Source organism: Patagioenas fasciata, chromosome 28 (assembly GCF_037038585.1).
Source record: "Patagioenas fasciata isolate bPatFas1 chromosome 28, bPatFas1.hap1, whole genome shotgun sequence".
NCBI lineage: Eukaryota > Metazoa > Chordata > Aves > Columbiformes > Columbidae > Patagioenas > Patagioenas fasciata.
The window spans coordinates 1,283,260-1,302,750 of NC_092547.1; the positions used below are offsets into that span (position 1 = coordinate 1,283,260).

Consider the following 19,491-nt stretch of genomic DNA (forward strand, 5'->3'; position numbering starts at 1 on the left):
ACTAAATAAGACAGTTTCTTTCTCAGGACTGCATCCAAGCTGCTGGTGCACAGCACTGCTAACAATCCACCCTTTGCACCTGGGATTTTATTTAGAAAGAGATTTGATTTCTTCTCTTCTCACTAGACTTCTCGAGCCAAATCCTCACCCCAGACAGTGACACCAGCCAGGGCTCTGCTGTCCTCAAGTCCCACAGCTTTGCTCTCCCACTTCCCCAGGTACTGTGCCAGCCTACAGGAAAGACTTTGGGCTTCTTTTCATCCCAGTGCACATAGTTGAGAAGACTAATGGAGATGCACCAACACTATGCAAAGAAGCGAAATAACCTGGAGGCAGCAGAGGCGGCCAGAGCAGGGCCAGTCCCTCCTGAGGGGTCTCTTTCTGGCACTTCATGTTCCAGTCTCTGTAGAAATCACTATCCATGACCATAGCAGGGCACACATGGAGCTGCTTCCTTGTCCTTCTCATACAAACTATCAGCTCCAGCCCATCCATCTTCATGGCCATGGAGGGAGCGGTACCTGGAGGAACTTACTTTGGTTTTCCTACTGTGTACAGCAGTGAATGAATTATTCAACTATGTGTTGCTGTCACTTGCCAGAAAGAACGAAACTGTTTTGTTATCTCCTACATCTGAATGGCTGCCCTGCATACCTCATTTCTTCTGTCAGAAAAATAAATCAGTTGTTCAAATCTACACGCACAAACGGGCACCAAGCAAGCAGCTCTTGGGCAGAGGAATCAGCAGAGCTGGGTTCCCCATAGCACCATTTTTTATGCTGAACTGAAGCTGCTGTAGCAGCCAAAACATTCATTTAATGCAGCTCTTCTGTTTTTCAGGGTGTCTGTAGGAATCCAGTTATCTTTAGGACCCTTACCCGTGTCAGATTTGGTGATACAACCATCCGTGGATCACGGCTGCACCAGCAGAAAACTGGGGGATTGCTAAACCCCGCTCAGGTCCCATCCAAGCCTGCAGCAGAGGGAGGAACTTCTCCCCAAAAAGCTCTGCCTTAAACCTGGTGTCCTACACAGAGCCCTCTGCACACAACGCCCCGTGACTAAGGGGTATCCATCAGTATGCAGCCACACGCTCCTCCACCGTAACATGGTGACTGCTGCCAGTTCCCCAAGGCTGGCTGGGCATCCCACAGGCTTTTCCAACCTTCACCTCATGGTCCCCTGTCCAGAAATGAGAAGAATTCCCCAAAGAAAAATTGATTCATCAGGGCCAGATGTGGAAAGGTGCTGAAATACTTTCATAACGTGCTCCCAGTGATGTCCTTTGGGTCAAGCAGATTGGGTGTTATAGACCTAGTGGAGGACTGAAGTCCTATGAGAAGGCGACTCCTCTGCCAACATTATCCTTCCCATCTCCACAGTTGCCAAGAACTGGCTTATTTAAAAATAATTATAATTCAAACTAATTAACAGATGTATTTGAAAATGCATTAATTTTTTTCAAGAGTAATCGCTGAGAGTTGGAGCAGGCAATTCTATGTTTTTCATACATAACAAAAGGCTTAATCTCTGCTTTAAAAGAAAAACCTCAATATAACTCCAAAATTTAGAGCTATTAAGGCACATCCCACAATAGTAAAATACTATCCACTGAGGCCCTCTAATGACAGGGAGTGGGGCTTTAAATATTCCTGCAATGCTCTTAAGCTCATGCTCTTTGACGCTGGCTACTTGGCAAACCGCCGTGTCCACCGCAGCTTTTCACCCACCTCCAGTTGCTTATAGACTTCCTCCGGCAGCTCTTGCTCATACGTCTTCAGCAGTTCGACGGTTTGCTTCAGGGGCTCGAACATGGCATCGGTGACACTGTGCCTTTCCTTAACGGCCAGGAGATGCCCCATGATCTCCACCAAACCATCATAATCGCCTTTTTCAACCTTTTTGCTCAAACCTTTGTCAGCAGTTTTTATGAACTCGTCCAGGTCAGACAAGCTGTAGAACACAAAACAGGAAAGCACCAAATGAGAGCAGTTCCTACCGGAATCATCCAGGCAGCTGGACTGGCACGGAGAGGGAAAGGCCTGGCTAACTCTGCCCATCACATGGCAACATGCTGAGGGCATCAGAACCACAGTTCATGCTCACAGGGATCCATAGATGTGGTACAGCTTCCTGTGAGGAACGGATAAATGGGTTGGGACTTCACAGGTTGGAGAAAAGGCATTTGAGGAGCACAAGTCTTACGAGGAGCAGCTGAGGGAGCTGGGGCTGTTCAGCCTGGAGAACAGGAGATGAGGGGAGACCTGATCTCTGCAACTGTCTGAAAGGAGGTTGGAGCATGGAGGGGGTTGGTCTCTTCTCTCAGGTAGCAAGTGATAAGATAAAATGGCCTCAAATTTCTCCAGGGGAGGTTCAGATTGGGTATTAGGAAAAAAATTATTCACAGAAATGGCTGTCGGGCCTTGGAACAGGCTGCCCTGGGCAGTGGTGGAGTCACCATCCCTGGAGGGGTTGGATAGACATATAGATGAGGTTCTCAGGGACATGGGGTAGTGCCAGAGTTAGGTTATGGTTGGACTCTGTGATCTTGATGGTCTCTTCCAACCAAACAGATTCTATGACTCTATCCTATGATTCTATAAGGGAGACCTGTGAGCTCGGGTCTGTGGTCTGAAGAGAGTGAATTTGAAAGGACAGTTTTCATGTCATCTCTTCCAATACAAGAATTCAACAAATGAACCTGGTAGGTTGTAAAGCTACAACAAACAGGGATTCTTCTTCGCACGCTGCCTTATTTCAGAGGGTAAGTCTCTGCTGCAGAAGGATGCAGATGTTAAAAATTCACAGCGGTTCAGAAAAGCAACCGAACATTTGTGGGAGAAAAAAAAATCCATCCAGGTCTTTAGATACAAAGGTACAACCCATGACTCTCAAAGTCCTCAGGTATGAATGGTTAGAGACAAGGAGACTATTTGGGGGAAGTTTCCCTACCTGCTTCTTGATCTCACCAGCTGCTGGACACTGTTAGCAGAGCTTGACGGGCTCCTGGATCTTTGGTCCTTTCCATTCTTCCCTTCTCAAAACGCTTACTTTTGAAGTGCCCGCTTAAATTCTGTGGATGCTGCTGGACCAAAACAAAGCCCTAAACACTTCACCTATTAAAGACTAAACTGCTGAGTCAGGAGCTCTTAATAAGAACTCCTAAATGCCTGTTCTAACCTATGCAAAAACCTCTTTGCACAGGAATTATCGTGCTGAAAAGAACGCAAGAGATCACAGCAGCCACCACACGCAGCAGCCTTCACTAGTACATATGTCTGTAAATATTTCTTCGTAAGCATCCAAGCCCTGTGGCATCCTTCAGCTGCTACTACTCAAATAAATCACCTAACACATCATCCTGCAGAGACCAGGCGGCTGAGCAGCTATTCAGAGCAGGGAACACATGTTAATTCAAAACTTACATCCAAAGCTCCTCCTTTTTGTAACCTTGAAACTGCCTCCCCATGACTGCTCATGCCAGGCAACCCAAATTACTTTTTTTACAAAGAGTGCACTCAAAAGAGCACTGCATTTAGAAACGGAGCAAGTATCTCATGGCATTAATGCAGCTTTACTGATGGCAAATTCAACAAAATAAGCATAGAGCCCTAGAAGAGATTAGATTAGTTGGACCAGGATGAACAGACAAACAGACATCCTGTCCAACACCACACAGTAGGTCGTAGGAGCATCAGCTCGCAGGATGTCGATGGTACCGAGTTCGTGGAACTGTTTGCACTTTACACACTCAGCTGGACCAGCTGCTCCCAGCAGAGACGAGGGGATGAAAGTTAGCAGAGATGCGATGGAGCTGGCAGGGGGTGTGTGCCCCCTCCTCTTGCTCCTGTATTAGCCTTTTGCTTATCAGTGTGAAATGATAAAGCCCAGCCAACACAAGAGAAACCCACTTTGGTTCTGGGAAGAAGAGGTAGAACGGTTCCTACCTGTGCATGACGTGGTCCATGAGATGCTGCTTGAACACCAAGCTCCACCGTTTAATCACATTCAGCAGAGACGCTTTGAAAGGCCGAGCATCAACTTTCATCCAACTCTGGAAAATGCTGATGGGCTCGATGCGATTCACCTCCTCATAGATCTTCTCGTAGGAGTCAATCTGCTCTCGGAACTGCTGCAGCGTGGGAGGTGACTCAGGGACCCCGTTCTCTGCATGGGCCTCGATTTCTGCCGCAGTGAGAATGTGCCCGTAGAGGAGGAACTGGCGGAAGAACTCCTTTCTGTCCTCTCCGTACAGGTAGGAGTAGTGGTCGAAGGCACTGCGGTAATCACAGCAGGCCGCCATCGCGGCCTGCACACGCCCCATCAGCTCATGGCGCATGTCGGCCAGGTCAGCCATGTCCTCCATGTCAGCCTGGAGAGAAGAGGAGAGGAGCTCGCAGTGATGCGGGGGCAGCGTGGCACCTCCTCACTGCCACACAGCGTGAGGGAGCTCCACAGCCACGGACCTGGTAGTGGAGGAAGCCGCTGTGCTCAGCCAGCCTGGGCACCAGCGATGAGATCCGGTAGATGTCGTTGAGAAGACCTTCCACCACGTCGTAGAAGCCATCGTTTGTGCCAGGGTCCAAGGAGGGTTGAAATATCAAATCTGGGATCACCAAATCCAGCTGCACCTCAAACAGGGGAGGAAGCCCTGCCTTGGGATCTGGTAGGGAAGAACAGAGGTGCCAGGTTATTTTTGAAGGGGAGAAAAGTGATCTAGAGCCACCACTAACATCCCACCACAAGACACACACATGCCCCACAGGGACACCAGGCAGGTGGGACACCCACTCGCTGGGTCCAGTGACATTGTGTCTGCATACAACGCAGAGGGGAGGCTGCCAAACCAGCTGGTGTTCTGGTACCCACAGGAGATACTGGAGAACAGATGAGACACAAGTGATTTAAGGACCGGAAAAATGCTGTGGAGGGAAGCCTTAAAGAGACCAGGCTCTTCAGCTAATCAAAAGGGAGTCTGAGAGCTGAACAATTACAGCGCATAAGTACTTAAAGAGGAGAAAAACAACAGGAACCAAGAGGCTCTTTAATTTAGTGGAGAAAGGCATGAAAAAATAAAACACCAACTGGTTTCACAAATGTGAAATTCTGTGCTTGTTTTTAACAAGATGGTGAGGAACTGGATGCAATTCTCCAGCTCAGTGTGCCTCCACATCCAGGAGGGAAGCGTTCTGAAGATGTGCTTTAGCTGGACACAGCTGCTCTCAGCAGAGTGACCCTCCGTGGCAGCCTTAGGCAGGAGCTCTGGTTTGGTGACCCCTCTCCTCACTCCTCAGTGATGGAGGTTTTTCTTTCATGTCTTTCATCCACAGAACCAACTCTTGAGACTCTCCACAAACGAAAGGTTGTGTCACCTTGATGCTTTGTGCATGGGAGGTCAGGAGATGGCTGATGCCCAAGAACAGACTTGGAATGATGCCTCAATTTTGTCTGTTCACAAATCCCAGCAAATGGTGCACAGTCATCTCTGTCCCTTCCCTTGAGCAAGGCTTTGCTCCAGTGACCAGGGGACAGAGTTACCCTCTGAGTCTGGAGGCTCCTCCAGCACTTGCTGTAGACAATGCAAGAGGCAGAGTAGAAAGACCACCACAAGTCAAAGCACAAAACAGAAACTTCCTTTTGGTGAGACTGAAGATGGTATCACGGCCAGAGCTGAGGAACCAGCAGTTACCTGTGTTTTCGAGGAGGTACTTGAGTGAGCACTCAATGGCAGTGAAGAATCCATCCAGAACTATCTCATCCACGTAATCCACATAGGCCTTCCAGATGTCAGATGCTGGGTCTGCAAGTAAGAGGCTCTGGTTTTCCTGGAAGAAAAAGACGACGCTTTGAAATACAGCGGGGCTGAGTCTGTCCTACAAGAGCTGCCCACAGCTGAGGACTCATGGCAATGAGCACACAGGTACCAGCCCTGCGGGGGGTGAGAAACCAGACAGACGGATGTTGCTGCTGGTAGCATGGCCACAATTTTCTCCTTCTGTCAAGGGCTGCTTTGTCATCTGAAGCAACTCAAAATAATCACAAGGTAAAAATGGAGTGCGTGAGAGACTTAGCAGCCCTGCAACCTTCTCCTCCCTCTTCTCTGAGGCCAAAGGGCTCAAGGGTGCTTTGCAGACCTGGGCCAAAGGCTCATCCCAACGCATGAAGCCTCAGTCCTTGTGGCCTGTATAATGTTACCTTGGGTGGATGAGTCCTTCCAAGTGGACTGCTTACACCTCTGCCCTACAAATGGTCATCTCAAAACAAGAGAACTTTAAAATTCAGAAAAGGGTTTTTAAATAAACCAAGTGAAAATAGTTAAAGATTGGGATCAGAAGACAAAGGGTTGGCTTACAGCCTCCCTTCTCAGCTTATTGCGTTCCTTACCTCCAGGCAAGTTCACAGTCAGGAAATTCACGGTTTTCTAGGCCACAGAATGGCCCCATCCTTCTTGCGTCTCCTCTTCCACACCCACAAGACCAGCCTGGGTATCCATCCCCTGCACCTCCCAGGCTCTGCCGTGATCCTGTTCCGGCCTTGCTATGCCCTCTGAGGGCTCTTTCTCCTAAGCCTGCCAGGGGCTCTCAACACAGGCACGGGCTCAAAAAAAACGTAAGGTCCAGCTTGCAGTCTGCTGCCAGGGGTTCAAAGCTGGCTGTATTTCATCTCTGGGGACACAGGAGAGGGTGCCATTCCCAGTGGCATGGCAGCTTGGCACACATGAGATCATAGAATCATTCTGGTTGGAAGAGACCCTCAAGATCATCGAATCCAACCATAACATAACTCCACCACTAACCCATGTCCCTAAGAACCCCATCTGTACATTTGTTAACACCTCCAGGGATGTGACTCCACCACTGCTCTGGGCAGCCTATTCCAAAGCTTCACAATCCTCTCTGTGAATTATTTTTTCCTAATATCCAATCTGAACTTTCCTTGGTGCAACTTGAGGCCACTTCCTCTCATCCTATCTCTTACTACTCGGGAGAAGAGACCAACCCCCTCCATGCTCCAACCTCCTTTCAGACAGTTGCAGAGAGCAAGAAGGTCTGGCCTCAGCCTCCTCAAGATAGAGTGGCATTGCCAACTGGGCTTGAGTCAACCCAGAGTTGCTGCTCCCCAACTTTACACATCAACGCTGAGTGATTAAACTGTTAACAGAGCAAGCCAGGGCTCTGGTGCCTTGCAGACTCACCTCCACATTTTGCTGACACAAGAGAAAGGGGAACTTCACAGGACTGAACACTATGGGAATGCCCATTTGAAAGCACCACCCCCTCTTCACCGTCCCATGCCCTTGTATTTGACAATGCCCCCTTGTCACTGGTGTTCTACTGAACCTTTACTCCAGAGGCCTCATCCTGGTGCAAAAGGGCAATGCAAGCCAGCATCTCACTGTCCTGCCTGTGCTTGTGGGTGCACGTACCCAAACTCTCTGTGCTCTTCTCTCAGCAGCCTCAAGACTCACCTGCTCAAAAGAAGACCTGAACACCCAAGGGAAACACAGCAGACCAGCTCTTGGCCCCTTTGCTGCTGTTCCTCCAGGTTTGACCAGCACAGCAGGACAGAGGCATGGGGACATCCTATTTTGGGCCACGGTGCCTTTCCCTCCCCAGGACCTTCATGCTGCTTTGCAGTTGGTCCTGCCCTGTGAGCCACCAGAGCAGCGGTGCCAGCCCTTCTGCCTTGGCCACAGCCCCGTGTTCTCTCCGGTCAATTTAGGAAGTGTTCCCATCTTTTGGGTGTAGCTGGAGGTGGTTGAGCCTGTCACAGCTGTAGCAGCAGGACAACGTGGGCATAGTAAAATCCTCGCCGTGGGTTCAGAGGGTACAGAAGTGGGTCAGAAGCCCAAGGCTGAGTGCAGACAGTGAAGTAAGGTGAGCAACAAGGGCTCAGTGTCCCAGAGAGGGTCAGCCCAGTCTCTCCAGAGTCCAAGGCCAGATGGCGACCCTCAGGAGTGGGCTGGACCTAAAATCCATCTGCCTTCCAGCCAAGGTGCTGTCCCTGACACGCTAAAACCTCTGGGCAGGTGAGGCGCAGAGATTTGGGCTTTCTCCTGCTCTGCAAAGAGGACTCTCAGCTCTGGCAAAGCCACTGGAAAAAACCCAGGGTTCAGACAGCAGCTTTTTTCTTGTTACTCAGCTTCTCCCTGGACTGACAGCGTCACCTCCTGCTCCCACAGAGGAACAACAAGCCTAAAGCAGAAAGGTCAGCCACAGCCAGCTGCCTCTCCATTTTAAGGTGAATATTTCGGAGGAGTTTTTCCTCTGAGCAGGATCCCAAAGCCTGATGCACGACTCCCCTCTAGTGGCTTCACAAGAACCAGGACTGGGAGCCAGACTGGGCCGCATCGGCTCCCACTCCTGCTCCAAACTCGGTGCCTGGTCAGCAGCCCCGCACACTCAGCTGTACCAGCTCACCCATCAAAGTATTCCTTAATCAACAACAGGTAAGTTTTTCAAATGAGTTAAGGGAGTTAATTTTAAGGTGAAGCAGCTCTGGACATTTTCACCAGAGCGGAGAGACACCCAGAGCCTATGAAGAGTCAACAAACCCCTGGAGAAGGTCCCCCCTCACCTTCACCAGCAGATGAATCCTCTGCCCTGACTCTCGGACAAGGCTGTAACGCCGTTCCAGGCGGTCCTGACAGTCCTCCAGGCTCAGCAGCGATTCTCTTTTACAATCTCTTCTCACAAATATGGGCGACGCCCACGATCCCACGATGGTCTGGATCTCCTCAACATTGTTTTTGGCTTTCTGTATCCTCTGCTCGAGGTCATGGACATCATCCATCACCATGGAGATGTGATCCCAGACACCTGGTAAAAAATGAGATGATTGACTACTTTTTTTCAGAGCTGCATGGCCAAGCTCTTGTGCACTCTCCATAAGACTTTTCCCCCACGGTTTCATGTATTTCTCACCCATCATTAACACAAGAGACTTACCACCTCAACCAAAAGAGTCACTTCTAGCTCCCTCCTACCCCAACAATCCATGGTACAGCTGCAGCCTCTGTTTTCTGCCAGGAGCACCAGCACCGTGGGGACGTCTGACACTTCCCCCTTTCCCGTACCCAGATTTAATCTGCTACCAGAGAGAGAACAAGGACAACAGGCTGAGTGTTCCTGCCACTGTCACTAGAGCAGGGACCCACAGCCCCACAAACACAGGCTGTGACAGCCCAAGGTACCAGCGAGGGCTGCATTTAGATTCAGGGAACTTCATCTGCAGGAAAGTCCCTTCATCTTTGGTGTGCAATGGAGAAAGAGCTTTTCAGCATGAGGAATTCTGCTTTGCAAGTTCCCAAGGGAGGACACTTGTTCCTGTTCATACCACAAGCCTGATGACAGAAATATATATTCCAACAGCGAGCAGTTTGCTTTCACCAAGAGGAAACAAATTGTCTTCCTCCATTCTGCTTTGCAGTTCAAACTGATCAAGCAAGAACACTGGTTAAATCATCCCAAAGTCACGGTGCACAAACCTCACCACTAACCACAGTATTTCATCTGGCTGGAAAGGATAACGAGGTGGCCCTGGCCCCCACCGGGAGAAGTCTGTCCCAAGCCAGATGGCTGGGCCAAGGGGTCCCAGTCCCTGCACAACTCAGGGAGAAAGCAGTGCCTTGGGGACACAGGGACATGACCACACAGTGGGTCACTTGGGCTGGCACGGGCAGGGAGCAGACTCTTCAACCCCAGCCTTGCCAGCTCTCACAAACCCCAATCTTGCCGTTTCCTCAGCATCACTGCTTACAGGGCAGCCTCTCTTCCCCAAAAGCCCAGAGGGAAGCTGAAGGGATCAGGATCCTGTCCCCAGCCCAAGCAGATCAAGGTAAGATGGGAAGGAGCAGGCAGGCTGGGGGCTGCCCTTTGTCTCCCCAGTGCTGGCTCTGCTGGAGAGTCCCCTGCCCTGCTGTGAACTGTCACTGGGAACCAGGTGATGGAGGCTGGGGACATGGGAGGAATCTGATGAGACCCAAGTGAGCAGGTTAACCATGAGCAATGTGCCCTGTGGCCAAGAAGGTTGATGGTACCTGGGCTGCGTGAGTAGGAGTGTGGCCAGCAGGTCGAGGGAGGTGAATCCTCCCCCTCTGCTCTGCACTCGTGAGGCCCCATCTGAGTGGTGTGTCCAGTTCTGGGCACCCCAGTTTAAGAAGGACAAGGAATTACTGGGGAGAGCCCAGCGGTGGCTACCAAGATGCTGAGGGGTCTAGAGCATTTTTCTTCTGAGGAAAGGCTGAGAGAGCTGGGGCTGTTGAGCTGGAGAAGAGAAGCTGAGAGGGATCTGATCAATGGGATCAATATCTCAGGGTGGCTGTCAGAGGATGGACCAGACTCTGTTCAGTGGTGCCCAGCGCCAGGGTGATGGGCAACGGGCACAGACTGAAACACAGGAGGCTCCATCTGAACATGAGCAGAAACTTGTTTGCTGGGAGGTGCCAGAGCCTGGCCCAGGCTGCCCAGAGCGGGTGTGGAGTCTCCTTCTCTGAGACATTGAAACCCGCCTGGACCCACCTGTGTGATCTGCTCTGTGACCCTGCGTGAGCAGGGGGGTTGGACTGGGAGATCTCCAGAGGTCTCTTCAGCCCTCACCAGTCTGGGATTCTGTGAAATCCTGTACGGCCTCTTTTGCCCTAACACAGAGCTAGCTCACCCTCCATCTTCCAGTTGAGTGTTTCTTCTGCCTTCTTCAGCTTCAAGTTAATATCCCACAGCTGCTCCTGTATGAGAGGGTATTCGACCTCCAGGACTGTCTTCAGGACCTTGTTGTATCTGTTCACCATCAGCTCCAAGCTGGCCGCCAGCTGCCGGTATGACTCCTTGGAGGAATAGATTTCTGCTGCCGTGGGTGGGATGGCTCCCAGCCGGCTGCCAGACAGGTAGCTCAGCTCCCTCAGCACCGACACCAGCTGCAGAAACAAGGCAGAGAGCTGAATGTGAGACAATCCTCCCCATTCACCTGGTAGACACCCTCCCGTCAATTCTGGGGATCTTAGGGGGTTCCTGCTGTTTTATTCACAAAGCACTACGCTCTGAGAAGGGCCTGGACACCTCCTAGTCCAGACCATCTCCCTCCCATTGATCTTTGCCTCTGATTTGCTTCCCAATCAAAGACATATAGCTCTGTTAACTACCCAGCCAGCAAACCCTGTGCAGCCTCTAAAAGCCATGATGATCTCTGGTCTTCTCAGCTATCCTCATCAATACAGTCTTTCAGCAATACTGTGCCTGCAGGAGGAGGCACAACCAAAAGCATCTTTGAGTTGTGATGGAACGGGATTGAGTGGGTTATTAAACTATAAACCCAAGTAGAAGTGAGTCCCTGCAACAAACGGAGCAGCAAGGTCTTCCAACGCAATATATCACTTCTAAGACAAAAAAAAAAAATCTTTGCTCAGTTTAGTGGCTTGTGAGAGGGAAAATGCTCCTGAAACGGCACATTTTGGCTGGGTGACAGAAATTCAGTATATTGTATGGGCAATGGCAGGGGTGAGGAGTATCTACAATACTAAAGTGACTATGTCCACAATGACAAGAAGAGGAAAGAAAGACGGAGCGCAGAAGGGTGAAGGGAGCAGTTTGAGGAGGTGGATGGAAGAGGATGGGATGGGAGGAAGGGAAAAGCAGGGGATTGAGGGAGCAGGAGGCCAAGTGAGATAGAACCAAACTCCCCTCCCTTTTATGCACTGGAATGTCTGAGACAGCCCCATCATGGTGTCAAGGATGTCTTACCCTCTTTCCCTCTCCTCCATGGAAGGTGAGCTCTGGAAGATTCTTTAATGTTGAAGGGTTGCAAATACATCCTCCCTTTAGGCAAAATGAGGTGCTCCTATCTGCTCTGAAGGGCATGAAGGGGCTGCTAAGCAGGCACCTGAGGACATGAGGCAGTCCTCAGTATGGAAAGCTGAGAGCAGCGCAGAAGCACTCAGAGACTGGAGCTGAGAACATGCTCAGCACGTCACAGGCTCCAAACCCTGGCACCAGGGTGAAGGGTGGAAAACATCCCCTGGGGCCATTTGCTTCCCACCTTAGCAAGGAGATTCCAAGGAGCTGGACAAATCCTTTGTCTGAGAGCCAAGCTGGAATGAGCTCTGGAACCTCAACACTTTTCTCTAACAGCAGCAAGTCCCAGGGAAAGGGGGAAGTGTTTGATGTTTTCCCAGGCCCCTGAGATTCAGCACCTCCGCAGCAAATGGCATTTCACATTTGAGAGGCCCCAGCTCTCATCAGGCCCCAGCACCTTTGAATCCACCTCTGCACTCTGCTGGCTTGGACCCTGCCTCTGCTTTGGGCAGGGGGATGGTCAGGCCTCCCTGTGCTGGAGAGGGCAGCCCTAGGGAACAGAGACCTACTGGAAGCCTCCTGCACCACAATTAAGGAAATCCAACAGCCACAACACTGAAGTAACAAAACAAACCTTTCCTGGGATTTTTATACCCTTTCAGGAAGCTCAGATTTCAGGTAAACATAACACGAACCCACGTCTGTAGGATGCTGCTCCTACGCTCCCCACACCAGCGTCAAACCAACCTGCTCTGGAGATGTTGACACCAGTTAACATCTGGCTACTCACAGACTTTCTGGCTTTAATTACAATCTGCGCTGCTTAAACTGTAATCCTGATATTTTACCAGGAGACAGAGCCCACAAAGGGGATGGTTAATTCATGTCACCCATAACAGATGCTCCAGGGACCTCAGCAGAACAGATCTAGTAGCGATCCCACCAGACTTGCCATGCACGGTGGGGCACAGCTTGGAGACGTGCCCTCCAGCAGACAGGAAAGCTAGTTCTTACCTGGGGATCAAAATTAACCGTGATCAGTTTGGTTTCTGGATCTCGCCGGATAAGCGGTTGAGTAAGGTTGTACTGTGATTTTTCAGAGACTGTCTGGGACCAGTCTGCATAGAGCTTCTCCTGATACCTGCCGAAAAACAAACAAACAAATTAAAACATCCACCACGTAGCTGCCAAGCCCGCACACCAAGACATAGAACCAAATAAAAGCCAAGTCCACTTCTGAGGGCTGAAGAACATCAAGGAATATTTAAAACCCACCCACACCACCTCCATAAAGATCTTGGCTTCAAAGACAAACACCTGAAAACCAGTGACAGCATCAAGTCAGGAAAACAAAGATCCCCCAAGTACCATTCTTAGCAGAGGATTCAAATTTGGGGACAAACATTCAAAAGCTCAGAGCAATCAGTTCAGTTTTAGCATCAAACATTAAGATATTAAGTGAGGTGCAACGAATCCCACTCCCACTTGTGGAATACACACATTACAGCCACGGTAAGTACACTGTGAATGGGCACAAGTGGATTGAGACTTCTGGTCAGCTCAGGTTTTCTACCACAGCATCTCCTACATCCAAAAGAATCTCGTTCCAACATTTCTGCTGGGCTGCACAGCCCCTGTCCCTCCCATGCAAACTTCTCCTTTCAAGATATCACAGAAAGACTGTGGTGTGTAGCAAAGGATTCCTCCTCCTCTCTCATCACAAAATTCCTTCTGGCTTAGAAAGAGACATTCTCAGGCCCTGGGCTTGCAAACGTGCTGAAAGGTGGTTTAGAGAAGGAGAAGGAAATGGCCTCAAGTTGCACCAGGGGAGGTTCAGACTGGATATTAGGAAACATTTCTTCCCCAAAGGGCTGTCGGGCATTGGAACAGGCTGCGAGGGCAGTGGTGGAGTCATCATCCCTGGAGGGGTGGACAGACGTGGAGACGAGGTTCTCAGGGACACGGGGCAGTGCCAGGGTTGTGTTAATGGATGGACATGAGGGTCTCTTCCAACCAAAACAATTCTATGATTCTATAAGGTTTGGCTTTTTTTCATATAGTTACAGTCATGCCTGAGCCACCACTTACCTGTCGAGCAGCTGGATCATTTCTTCATACTTCTCTATCACCCTTCCTCCTTCAGCAGAGTCCAAGCAGCTGGTGGCACAACAGACAAGCTCAGCGTTACATTTAGCCCTGTGAGGCTGCAGTCTCTATTTACCCCTTCCCAAAACCACCCACCACCTTGCAGGCAGAGCCTGGCTGGGGATCTTACATTCCAACCCCACCATATCGCCCAAAACCATTTCACTGCACAAAAGCTCTCCAAGCCCCAGTGCGCCCTTTTGCGGGTGTTTGCATGGCAACTGGCAAATGAGAACCACGTCCTGGGGGAAGAACAAGGGCCCAGAGCTGCTGGAGGAACACTGGTCTCCGTAACATACTCAATGCTCCGGTGTTTGCACAGAGCAGGGCAACCTCTGCTCACCAGCCACCACTTTCTGAGGTCAAAGAGGCACAGAAAGAAGCAGAGTGTGGCTCCCGGCAGATGAAGCTCTTGGCGGTGCCCAATTCATGCCCCTCAAACCGAAGAGCAAAGGTGTCCCAGAGTGCGGGAGGCAGAGCCCTGGCCACGCTGCCAGGGCTGTACAGCCCAGGGAACAGCAGGCCAGAGGAATTCTTATCATGCTGTCTTTTCCCCACTGTTTCATCTACAATATCCAAGTTTTCCTCAAGATGGTTGTTGATTTTGGAGGACATATTGACAAAACTTGAATTAACTTAACCAAAAGCTGGAAAAAAGGAGCGCCTGAGCAGTCACCGCTGGGCAAGTGCTGAGAAACCTGCTGGAAGTAAACAAGTCCTCTGAGCAAATCCAAGTAAATCCCAGCAAAACCACTTTTGTTTCTCCTTTTTAATCCTTTTTCCCTTTCAACAGCATCATGTCACCACCGTTACAGAGCACGTTATTAACTACTCTAAACAGAGGACAGAAAATCAGTGTGAAATGCAGATCTGGGTCCTTCATGGTGGACAAAAATTTGCCATTTAGGTTCAAATCAGACATGATAACTTGGGCTCTGTGCTGGGAACAGCCCAAGAGTTTGTTTCATTGCACCAATGTCTTTGCTGCTGCAGAATAACTGTGCACTTAAAGACACTTAATGGCAAGATACAGTGAGAGAAGGTTACAAACATGGTACAGTGACGGTCAAGTTATTTTGGTCAAGTACATTAAAAAAGTGGATCCATTTACACAGAATCCTGACCAGCACACGTGAAGCCATTCCTGTGAGCTACCAGGTGCAGTCCCTAGAACACCCTCAGTTGTCATAAGTCCAACACCGCCTTGCTTACAGAGCTCTTAAATGTTGTCTCATGTGGTGCCAGCTGTGAGTATGAGGCCATACTTCCCTGACACCATCCGTTATAACAAGCATTTGGGTGATAAATATACCAGCATTGGTTTCTTTCCTTGATCTTGGGAGATGGCTCCTTTGTTTAACGCTGAGAAAGTTTTCTTCTGCCCAACAAAATGCTCGTCTGCTCCCCAACATGCAAACCCAGCTCCATCGACCCATCTCAGCTGAGTCCAGCCCAGCACTTCTCCGCTATTCACAGTTTGGATGATGCCAGAACCAGGACTTGCAGCTGAGGAGGTCCTGGAGAACACGCTGAGTGGGATTGCAGCAGGAAAGGTTCTGATACCTCTTTCAATTGCAACCCGGGAACTATGTCTGAAAGCTGAATAGCCCACTGTGCCTCTTAATCGCTTCAAAACAAATCCAGTTAATGAGTTTCTTAAAAAAAATAATGATCACAAGGAAGCTGAAAAGCACCAGTGCAACCACTTCACACCTCTTTGACTAAGAATTATTTCAGCTATAACCATGGGATAATGTTCACCACAGAAAGAAAATCAGATTGATTACAGAGAAGATAGCAAGGTGGTCATAAAGCAACTTAGCTGGAACAGACACGCACAGATGTGGGATGTGCCTGAAGTGATCAAACGGCACCTGGATTCGCGCTCGCAGCTCCTGCGCCCAGCGCAGCGCTCCAGCCACCGGCGGCATGTTCTTGTGCACAGGGGGGATCCTGGGGAGGGCACATTGGAACAGCGTTTGACTGAACGCTGCACTTGTAACCCCAAAGATGCAACAACAGAACCTCATTTGCAGAAAACTGCTCTGATTTCCCAGCTTCCTTCCTTAAATCCAACATCTGCCACACTGATGTAGGTCTGTGACCAAGGCGAGTGCCTCTGGATCTTGAATAAGGAGCTGAGATCGAACGAGAAGCCCAGACTATGTCCAAACCTGAGCTGATGTGAGGTGTCCCTTGCCTGGGACACATTCCCCGCCCCTCACAAACACTGACATAGGGATTTCTGACCAGGAGTTACTTCTGTCCGCCTTATCTAACAGCCACAGAACAATAACCACAAATTCACAGCAAATGATTCTCTCCATGATTCTCTCCAGTCCAGGACTTGTCTCGTTCCAGTATGATCTTTCTGAGGCAAGTAAATAGGTTATTGTTCAAAATGACACACTTGAATCCTCATAATCTGATAGAAATCCACCCATTCCCCCCTGTGCCAACAGCCACGGGGAATAATAAACTTGGAAAAGGCTGATTAAACCCTTGGTTACAAAGTCCCACTCGCATACTTTGCATTTTAAGCATTGTAAGGGAAACAAAATAAATTCATTCTGAGGAGCACATGAGTGGGTTTGCAGGTCCCGTGGGGTGTTGGAGGCAGCACACAAATGTGGAGAGAAACCTCCTGTCACAGCCTCGCTGGGAGAAAAGCTCAGCATGTGTCTCCATTCCCAGTCACATATCATGCATACACATTTGAAAAAGGGTATTTTTACTCCTAACCAATTATTTGCTTTAATACTAAGAACAGAGCTTTCCCAGGCATTTCCATTGCCACTAGGAGCTACAGAGGCTGAAAACATCTGCAATTTGTAAAGTTTTGGGTTCCTTAGAAAAATAAATCATTTCCCCCCCAAATTAATCTCAATCAAACTCCCTGTAAAACCCATTTTACTCAGCACGTTCTACCTACCGAGCTTCAGCTCTGCCTGGATGTGCCGGGAGTAGATCAGCCTGGCGTGGTCCAGGGCCCTGCTGAACATGCTGATGAGGACGGAGTATTTGCCAGCAGCATCTGCAGCGACTACCGGTCGCTCCAAAAGGCTCCCGAACATGTCCAGCAGCTGTTGGGGTGAACACGCAGGAAAAGAAGAGGGGAAAAATTTACAACCCCGACTCCTGCAGAGAGATCAGCTGGGACCTTCCTCCCCAGCCCAGATGCTTCAATACTGTCCGCACCGATGGGCACTTTGGAAAAAGGAAATTTGCTCCCTTTGTTACGGGGCCTCTCAGACTTTCTCTGGGGTTGGACCACATTCCAACTGTTGTTCTTCAAATGCTTCAAGATTTTCTATTTTTTTCAAAAAACTTACAAAGATAAACACTGTCACTTGCTAAAGTCTTTTCTACAAATGCTTATATTGATTTTTTTAAAAAAATACCATTTATTATTTCTGCAAGATAGATTAATTGATAAATAAACCAGCTTTGTTTCTAGAAAACCTGTTTCCAAAACTGAAACAGATCCATGTATTAATAATATTAACAAATTGATACTAACAATATCAATTCTCACCAGGAAATCCTAGAAAAAGCATGATTTCCCCCAAATTGCAGAGAGAGACACAAATATATCTCCTGGCATCCAAAAGCTTTGTGAGGGACCCACCAGCCTGAGCATCCCAAACCAAGAGCAGCCCAAAAGCTACAAGTCCCACTGTCCCACCAGCAAACACCAGCCCCATGTGCCTGTGGCTCCAGCACTGCCTGGTCTCCTCAGCGTGATTCTCACCGAGCCGGGTGCCCTGATTTCCCTTTTAGGGAAGAGCAAGGGAGCGATAAACAAACCTTGAAGGCGTGGTCCAAGTTGGAGGCGTCATCAAAAGCCTGGATGAAAATGGTGCCCAGCCGACGGTCCATGTCTTCTACTTTCTGCTGGAAACCAAAGGCATCCTGCTCAAAGTCCTGCACAAAGGCAAAACACAAGCTGTGAGGCTGCAAGATGGCACTAGGAAGGTACCTGTAACTCCTCGATCCAGAGATGCCCTCTCTTATTCACCGTGAACTAAGCCACTCCTCTGGCCAATCTTCAGCCATCGCAACGTGGCAAAGTCCTCACGAAGCTTGAGAACATTTCTGTGCTGTCCCATGGCTGAGATGTTGGCCCTTTCTCTGGGAGGGACCCTTTGGTCCTGAGGGCTTTCCACAGCCCACATGGCACTATCTTCAGCCTACAGGCAAGATGGACTATTTCCACACCCTCTCCCCCACCACTTGGCCTGAAGACCACACCATCATCCAGAAAACCCACGGATGCACCTGCTGAGTCCCAAATCCAACCTACTTTCAAGTCAAAACAAGCCTGTGGTTCCATGGTGAGCTGGTTGTGAGTGAGGCAGTTTCAAAACACTCGCACAGGTTGCCCAGAGAGGCTGTGGAGTCTCCACACTTGGACATAGGTAATCTTGGAGATATTTCACCTGACCAGTCACAGTCCTGCTCTAGCTGAGCCTGCTTTGAGCAGGGAAGGTGGACTGGGTGATCTCCAGAGGTCCTTTTCAAACTCAACAGTACTGGGTTTCTGTAATTTCCATCATCTTCTTGCACTGCTTTTCTTGCTTCAATTGTAATAAATCCTTTGAACTTCAAGAGTAACATCTATATTTGTTTTCCTACACGTAAAAGAGTCCAAATCAAAGACTGAACTTGACAGTCCGTGACAGTCCTTCTGTTCTAGCTTGGACAAAACCACTAAAAATGAGGTCATGTGTCTCTTTTCCAAAGGACAAAGTGCAAGGAAATAGCTTTTACTATTGCTACTGCTGAGCTCCAGCAGATCCAGATGCCATGTTTTAGCTAAAAAAAACGGCTCCAGCAGTGGCAGAGGGTGCAAAACTAGAGCACTGAAAGAACAAACATGACTCAGAGTCACACAAATGGCCATGGGGTCACCAAACCCAAGCCACCTCCTGCAGAGCCACTGTCACCTCTCCTCTGTGCCTGCCCTGCTGAAGGAGGGGTGCTATGGAGCAAGCAGCTTTCCAGCAAGAAACACTGGGGACGTGCCACCCCCTGCAGAGATGTACTGGGAGCTGCAGGAAGCAAAGCACGAGCCACCCATCCCCACACCAGGCAGGTCCCAGAGGGCTGGGAATATTCCTTTAATTAAAGCACTACTGATAATAAAATAGAGCATCCTTGAATTCTGAGAGCCCCAGATGCCATGTGTTCATCTAGGCAGGAGCGAACACATCCCAGAGATGATCTGAGTTGGCCCTCATCAGGCAAACTACCTTGTTTTTCCAAAACTAAGACAGAGTCTTATATTAATTTTTGCTGCAAAAGATGCTTACTTTTTTACATGTATAGCTGCCTGGACCCTATTTAAATTGACTTTTTTATGAACTGTAACTAGGGCTAATTTTTTGAATAGGGTTCATATTTCAAGCATCCTGAAAAATCATGCTATAGCTTGTTTTTGGGGTAGGTCTTTTTTTTGGGGAAACATGGTAAATACCAAGAGCAGGAAAGCAAAGAGATGTGGGTGTTGGTATAGCTCTTATACCTCAGCAAGCACCATGTACAGCAAAAGCTTGTG

General features: G+C 49.3%; 1 protein-coding gene across 1 annotated transcript in view; it reads right to left on the reverse strand.

Moving 5' to 3' along the window:
- The window catches only part of LOC136115861 (dynein axonemal heavy chain 9-like), a 32,542-nt gene extending 16,025 nt beyond the window's left edge, over positions 1–16,517 (reverse strand). Inside the window, exons 1-9 of the mRNA XM_065862078.2 lie at positions 15,774–16,517; positions 13,878–13,946; positions 12,804–12,930; positions 10,660–10,915; positions 8,578–8,819; positions 5,690–5,825; positions 4,467–4,663; positions 3,948–4,372; positions 1,731–1,953 (exon numbers count right to left, since the gene is read on the reverse strand). Of these exons, the coding sequence (XP_065718150.2) occupies positions 1,731–1,953; positions 3,948–4,372; positions 4,467–4,663; positions 5,690–5,825; positions 8,578–8,819; positions 10,660–10,915; positions 12,804–12,930; positions 13,878–13,946; positions 15,774–15,964 (1,866 nt within the window). The 5' untranslated portion in view covers positions 15,965–16,517. The remainder of the gene's footprint in view (positions 1–1,730; positions 1,954–3,947; positions 4,373–4,466; positions 4,664–5,689; positions 5,826–8,577; positions 8,820–10,659; positions 10,916–12,803; positions 12,931–13,877; positions 13,947–15,773) is intronic.
- Between the last annotated feature and the right edge of the window lie 2,974 nt (positions 16,518–19,491).